This window comes from Diadema setosum, chromosome 19 (genome assembly GCF_964275005.1).
Source record: "Diadema setosum chromosome 19, eeDiaSeto1, whole genome shotgun sequence".
Lineage (NCBI taxonomy): Eukaryota > Metazoa > Echinodermata > Echinoidea > Diadematoida > Diadematidae > Diadema > Diadema setosum.
The window spans coordinates 4,272,996-4,280,315 of record NC_092703.1 but is presented as its reverse complement, the minus strand read 5'-3'; the positions used below and the strand labels follow the sequence as shown (position 1 = coordinate 4,280,315).

The 7,320-nt window shown below is 35.9% G+C and overlaps 1 protein-coding gene across 1 annotated transcript; it reads right to left on the bottom strand.

Annotated features, from left to right (window-relative positions):
• Positions 1 to 802: 802 nt before the first annotated feature.
• Positions 803 to 7,097, bottom strand: LOC140242912 (dehydrogenase/reductase SDR family member 11-like). Its single transcript, XM_072322659.1, has 7 exons — positions 6,966 to 7,097; positions 5,771 to 5,974; positions 5,031 to 5,125; positions 4,019 to 4,151; positions 2,873 to 2,965; positions 2,289 to 2,354; positions 803 to 844 (listed from the first exon to the last, which is right to left on the bottom strand). The coding sequence occupies exons 1-7, from the start codon at positions 7,095 to 7,097 to the stop codon at positions 803 to 805; spliced, it is 765 nt and encodes a 254-aa protein (XP_072178760.1).
• Positions 7,098 to 7,320: the final 223 nt, after the last annotated feature.

Sequence of the window (7,320 nt, the reverse complement as noted above, 5' to 3'; positions counted from 1 at the left end):
CTATTTATCTAAAAACAAAGTTGATATTATTACAATTGTATCCATGTTTTGTTGAAACTTATGCGATTCAAAATTCCTTGAAATATTATGTACTAATGTAAGCGTTATGTATATTGCTTTGTATTACTTTATGTGGAAATAAAATCACTTAAATTGAATTGAATTGAAAATGCATAATTATTATGTAAACTAACCGAAAATTCACACACATTGCGCGAGATGACATATTCAGTTCAAGGCATTATCAAAATAATAGCGCCAGACAAAATGTAATTATCTTATTTCCTTTTGCTAAACTTTCCTAAATTCTTATCACATATTCTGCATTTCCTTGACGAAATAAAACAGGTGACTGTCAATTGGCGAACAGGTGACTGTCAATTGGCTCAATGTCAAAGATGGCACCAACAATGCGAAGTATCAGCTGCTTTGGGCATGTAGAGGGCCCATGCACTTCTTGCAAAATTGATCATGACATAGGATAATAATGGGAGCAGGAGTTGTTCTGATGGACACCTTCCTGATGGAAGCTTAAAAAAAAAACAAAAAAAAAACGTATTTTCACGTGACTTAAAGGAAAGATTTCGCCACATTCAAGTTATCTTAAGGATTAATTCGGGTTGATGCAGCAGAATGTCCACGCCGTGCGTCAGTTTCGCTGAAATGTTCGAAATCGTTTCGGTCATCACTTCCCACCATTTTTTTTTTCTTTTTAGCATAGAAAAGAGCTATGGATACCGTGAACCGATCGGTCTATTTCAAAAATATACTGCATGCCGGGAAAGCACGAATGTCCTTAACGTCAATACTTCTGATCGGTGTCCCGCACGAGCAAGTCATGGATCTGTCATGTATTGATGAAAAGGAATTAGGCAAGAGCAACATTACTGAGAGTTAACAACCAGAAGATGATACAACGTGCGTACATTATACGTATGTCGTGACAGACAAGGCCGGGAAAAGAAATATGACTATGAAATGCACATATCGTATAAATGAAATAGCACAAATCACCGTCACTCATGTGACTTGGTAATCCCGGCGCAGTAATAAAGCAAAATGTGATTATTATATTAATATTAACAAGATATGAATAAGAGTAATAAAAAGGTCAATGTCAATGATGCTAACAAGGGATATGTGTACACTGTAAGTGTAGAAAAAGTGTGTGTTGGTGCGTCGGTTTAACTTGTTCCCATACAAATCACAAGATAAGATATTATAAAAAGCCGTATCGAAGTGTATGATTCTTTCACAAGGAATTACTTACACTTTGATATCTAATCTTATAAACATTTAGAAACTATCTAGGTTTTCATCGTATCCTCCTATAAAGTATTATATCACATTGTCATATTTACATATATTATATACACATACCCATTATTATATCCACTTACAATTATACATTGTTGAATGATTTGCAATTGCTATGTTGCAAAGTATGCTCTGAAGCTGTTAACTCATGCTGAAATTGTATTCAATGTATTATGTTCATTACTCCATAATAATTATGAATTGTCACGCTCAAAACATCTATTTCATTTCGTATAAACAGACAATAAAGCTGAAGAAGACCGAAGGTCTAGAGCTTCCACCAGCCGGCATCGTGCGACATCTTCTGTCATCATTACATTGCCTCGATTATATGTATATGAAGGGTTTGTTTGCAAAAACCGATAAGTCCATTTTTGAAGATTTTGAAGTACGATCTCTGTCAAAAAGTACAAAATGATACCTTTTAAATGATATATTGGTCACTACATATAAAGGTATATTTTTGAAGTTATGGTCAAACGAAGCAAAAATTTTCTTATTATTCTCTTTATTTTTCTTGAACTTTAATCGCAAATATCTCCATTTGGCAAATATGGACTTATCGGTTTTTCTTCATATATATATATATATATATATATATATATATATATATGAAGAGTTTGTTTGCAAAAACCGATAAGTCCATATTTGCCAAATGGAGATATTTGCGATTAAAGGTCAAGAAAAATAAAGAGAATAATAAGAAAATTTTTGCTTCTTTTGACCGTAACTTAAAAAATATACCTGTATAGGTAGTGAGCAATATATCATTTAAAAGGTATTATTTTGTACTTTATGACAGAGATCGTACTTCAAAATCTTCAAAAATGGACTTACCGGTTTTTGCAAACAAACCCTTCATATATATATATATATAATTACATAGAAAGTGTGATATTTCAAGGGCATTCATATCATTACCATACATGACAAAAGGTAAATATATGTAAAATAATGTTTATCACACGCACCTGTACATGCGGTGGTTGTTGAAGTACCACGGCCACTAATTCTGCAATGTCATCCGCCTTTAGACACTGCATTATGTCAAAAATAAAGAGGAAACTATCACAGGAGTGAACATAATGATTATAATTTACAGACCCACGTGTCATACGATTGTGTAACGTGTGTTATATACCTGAACTCTTAAAAACGGTGTGGTTAGCACAAAATGGCAGCGGCTGATTTGAGATCACTGACCTTGCCAGTGCTATTACGGAATATCTTTGAAGGGGATTAAAGAAAAAAAAACATTAACATATTCGAAAAGCCTTATCATTTAAAGTATGAAATTTATACATGATTGTATGAGAGGATGTTCACGTAAATTCTGAAAAATTATTTTCCTTTTTCGAGTGGCACCCAAACGGTTTACAACTAAGGAGAAGTGAGGGTGTGGTATACGAGTTCAGCGGGGGGGGGGGGGGGGGGGGGTGTCTTGTACCAGAAGTAAAATAAGAATATTATCTTCAATGTACAGAGTATGTAATTGTCAACAAGAAAGGAACTACTTTGATATAAAAACTAGTGAATTTCTTATATGCTTACTCACCGGCAGTTCGTTATAAAGATTTTTCCCCTTTTCCGGGTCATGTGCGTTTTGGCGAATCGAAAACTCGGTCTCGACGAGACCGGGCGAAATTGCCTGGGCAGGAGGAAAAAAAAAAGCCACACAACGGTGTTCGGATGTAACCTATTAGTTAGTACATTTCCCTATTTTGTTGAACATAATCGCAAAGACACGTAAATCATTTGGTTTGTACTTATCAAAAACTAAGGAGTTGGCAATGGAAACAAATTTGAAATTATCATGCAGGCAAAAGCATAATGAACGGTGATAACCCAAAATCTTGAGAAATAATTTTCTCATAATCTACTGCTGATTGCTGATGTGGAGGTATAATTTAGCTATAAGTTCATCTTAAAAAGGACAGTCAGTAAAGATACAAAAGTAATGGTCGATTCCAGGATATAATTTACTCGTTGACATTTTAATGAACAATTAGTGTCAGACAGTTTGTCTGTACGATGTTTTGAATTCAAAGTGTCACGGCTAAAGGTTCCCTGAACACTGCTGAAATACAAATGCATATTGATTTGTGTTGATTTATGATACCCTCAACATCACTTTTGCGGTGAAACGAATATCGAGAAACATGCCATATATTTTTAAACTTATTTTCTTCTATTTTTCTTCAGTTTACTTGGATACGCCCACAAAAATCCTTCCAAACAAATGTTCCTGTTGTGGTCTCATCTGTCAATCATTGCTAAAGTACTGATATGTTTAACAAAGGACATTGGAATGCATCTTTCTCTCGACTCAGCATAACTTGCATGTTCCCTCGCCGTGTCTTTTGTTAGTCAAAGAAATAAAGTTATGCTGAGTCGAGGGGAAGGTGCATTCCTATGTCTTTTGTTAAACATATCAGTACTTTAGCAATGATTGACAGATGATTGGTCACAAAAGGAATATTGGTTTGGGAGGATTTTTTTTTTTTGTGGGCGTATCCAATTAATCTGAAGAAAAATAGAAGAAAAATTAGTTAAAAATACATGGAATGTTTCTGGATATTCGTTTCAACGCAAAGGTGATGTTGAGGGTATCATAAATCAACACAAATCAACATGCATGTGTATTTCAGGGAACCTTTAAGACGTTGCAATATACAAGAACCAATGATAGATGCGCGTATACCGTGACTCGAATCCTAGACTTCAGCTGCCGAAGCTCATCCCGGTACCCCTCGGTGAGGGCGGTCACCATGTGCTTGGTACCCGAGTAGAAGTGGAGGCTGTTCACCCCGACGATTACACGATGTCCGGCTAAACTAATAAGATTAATGAAAAAAAAAAAACCAAAACACCACACACACACACACCCACACATATAAATATAAACAACAAATGTAAACAGAGCAAAGCAACACTGACGACGACATTGTGAAAAACTGTAAAGATGAGAACCTTCCCCCCCCCCCCGCCAAAAAAATAAAATAAAATAAAATAAAGAAAGAAATAAAGAAATCAGTAACACGTAAAGCAGCTGAAGATAAGCAATTGATCTTTGGTTTTGATAGAGGTACTACGGGTCATAATAATTTCAATTGACCAAAAAAAAAAAAAAGAAGCAAATAATACTTGAAACCATGACTGAGCAATAATGATTATAGACGACGAAAGAGGTGATGCATGCGGAGATACTCTGATACTTGGAAAAAAACCCCACACACACTCAAAATAAATATAAAATGCACAAAACAATCGTAATTAATGCTATCAGATATGAGCATTGCTGTCGAAATCGGTAACACCAAGAAGGTAATAGGCTCACCTATGATCGTACCTCTGTGTGGAGTATTATGTAGTCCTACTTTAAGTTTTGTAGACCATTTACGATGGTGTTTCTATGATAAGCAAATCAACATACTGTATAGTACACAAAGTATCCAAAAACAAAGTAAAACAAAGTGGTCCCAATAAAAGATGGGTCCCACCTTCTATTAGAGAATATCTGTATTTAGAAATCTCAGCCATTGCCAAACTGATTTTCATGAAAAATAATAAACTTGCAAATTCTTCTCAGAATTATATAATTTTCTTCTCCACGTTTTATAAGAGGTTTCTTATTATTTCACACACAAAAAGATTAGATATCTGAAGCTCCATCTCAACCAAAACCATACTATACCATCGTGTCAAATTCTCACCTGTTGAGCATGATGACGTGTCCGTCGTCCACGCCCCTTTCTCGCATCTGTTTGATCGATTCATTAGTGCACATGCACAAAGCGAGAACATTGACCTGTAGGTCAAGAGGAATAGACATCACATGAACATTATGCTTGCATAAACCTTCGTTCAATGCATACTAGGCTTAATCAGGCGAGAGAAATTAGAGGAAAACAGAATGTAACTAATTAGGGATCACGAGTCGTTATCTTTGATAGGTAGATTTTGAATTGACGACGCGAACCTGTATTGATGGAGCTCGGTGAGACCAGCATGGAAATTCATGTAACTTCAAGCGAAGTATAATAATAAAAAAGTTATTACTGTATAAAAAAGTCAATAAATCTTTGAAAAGAAAGGAATTGTGTCTGAAACTAAAAGATAGATGTGAAAGTCCTTACATTTTGTGAATTAAATTTCAAAGGGAATATGCAGCGGCAGTAATTTCAATTATATTATATTTTCAATTTCCAATTACATATTGTGGCAAAATAATGAGTCGATTGTACACATTTTTTTATGTTCGTAACGTTCACTGGTTATAGAATTTTTTCAACTGTGTCGCTGCCTTTGTAAATACCGCCTTCATTCAATGTAACTCTTGAATGTGTCTGAATCACTGTTTGAAAATTGGGTTTAAAACAGTATTGCTTAGCCACCCTATATAGAACTCCTTCTTGTTCAGTCAATATGAGTATTCATTGTGAATATCAATTACGTTCAGGGAATGTTCCATCTCTTCAGGTGGTGCTTCAAGGAGCGGCGATCTAAAGGAGAGCCCGGCGTTGTTGATGCACACGTCCACTCCGCCATGCTCGGTCCTAATGGTCTCAAACATGGTAGGTATCTGTTCCCGCTTCGAGAGGTCGCACTGGATTGGATGGAAAGAGCCCTTCCCGCCGTTGACCTCATCGGCGAGTGCCTGTGTAGATTTTGAAAGACGAACGATGATTGGTTGAAAGTTAAAGGTGCATGCCCAATGAGAGGGTTTCTTACTCGTTTGATTGTTCGATGATACTTCGTTTGTCCGGTGATTGGTTGCTTTGTGTTGCCCCTTTATGACTGTATAGATTGTCAATCAGGGTAGGCTACTTATTCTTTTAGCCAGGGAGGATTTGTTTTTTCTTTTTGTTCGTTTGTTTGTTTTTCTAATACAAGGTTTCTTATAGTTGTCAGGTGCCAAGTTAATTGTTATGCTATGTTGCGTGCACTGAAAATATTGGCTCCTGGGATATGTGTGGCTGCTATAATGGCGTTTTGGTTATTTTGCCAAATTCACAATCCATCTCACTTTCAAGCAAGCTGATTGGGGTAGGATAGTTTACTCCTGTTGTTGGATATATTGATTTACAGTATAGAACTGGCGAGTCACTCGTTTACGTTGGAGTCCGTTTGGTCTATTGGTTGGTATCAAGTAATCTGTAGTTATGTAAGTACGATAAAGCTGCGAAAACTCAACACTGAAGAACAGCGATGTTTCTTAGGGGAAATATTCAGGCAAAATAAGGAACATAACAAATCTCAAGGACTCTAATTAAGTCATCACCAGCTTCCGCCCTTTTTTCTTTCTTCTTCTTCTCCGTCCTTTCTTTTAGAATAGATTAAGATAGGCCCTATCTTTATTTCATTTCTGAGCTATAAGCGTCTACGGTAAAAATCGAATTAAGGTTTTGAATGTTGTTAGCAAAGACACGTGTGAGAGTATATAGATAACTTCAAAGTCGATATTTTGACATATAGGTAATTTTACTATTATCATTATCATTATTATTGTCATTATTATTAACGGGAACCATGTAGAAATAACATGGCAAGGAATGCAGTGCGTAATTACTATCAATACCACATTATTATTTTAATCTTTGCGAGATTTGATATTCTTTTTCTTTTCTTTTTTTTAGAATCTCATTTACCTTCATTTTGTCCACGTTTCTTGCGCATCCAACCACCTTCATGCCGTGTTTGACGAGCAGCCGGACAACAGCAGCACCTATACCGGCTGAAGCGCCGGTAACCAGGGCAACTCTTCCCTCCCATCGATCCATGGCACTTCGGCTGTATTGCGAGGCGGAGAGCTATAGAATCAATCGCCCCTGAAATGGGCTGATTTAAATGTATTATCAACAATAAACAAACAAAAAACAAACAAAATAAAACAAATACCTAGATTTAGGCGGTAAGAATAAAGCCAGTGTAGTCATTTTGCCAAGACTAGGAATAATTTCACGCGACAAGTTTTTCCTTCTGCGAGACACGTAATTATGTGAT

Bases quoted from the DNA above. Each gene is read 5' to 3' on its own strand.
- LOC140242912 (XM_072322659.1), bottom strand. From the start codon at position 7,097: ATGGATCGATGGGAGGGAAGAGTTGCCCTGGTTACCGGCGCTTCAGCC. The intron at 5,975-6,965 runs GTAAATGAGATT...AAATCTACACAG, and splicing joins GAAACGTGGACAAAATGAAG to GCACTCGCCGATGAGGTCAA. The intron at 4,152-5,030 runs GTGAGAATTTGA...TAATCTTATTAG, and splicing joins CACGTCATCATGCTCAACAG to TTTAGCCGGACATCGTGTAA.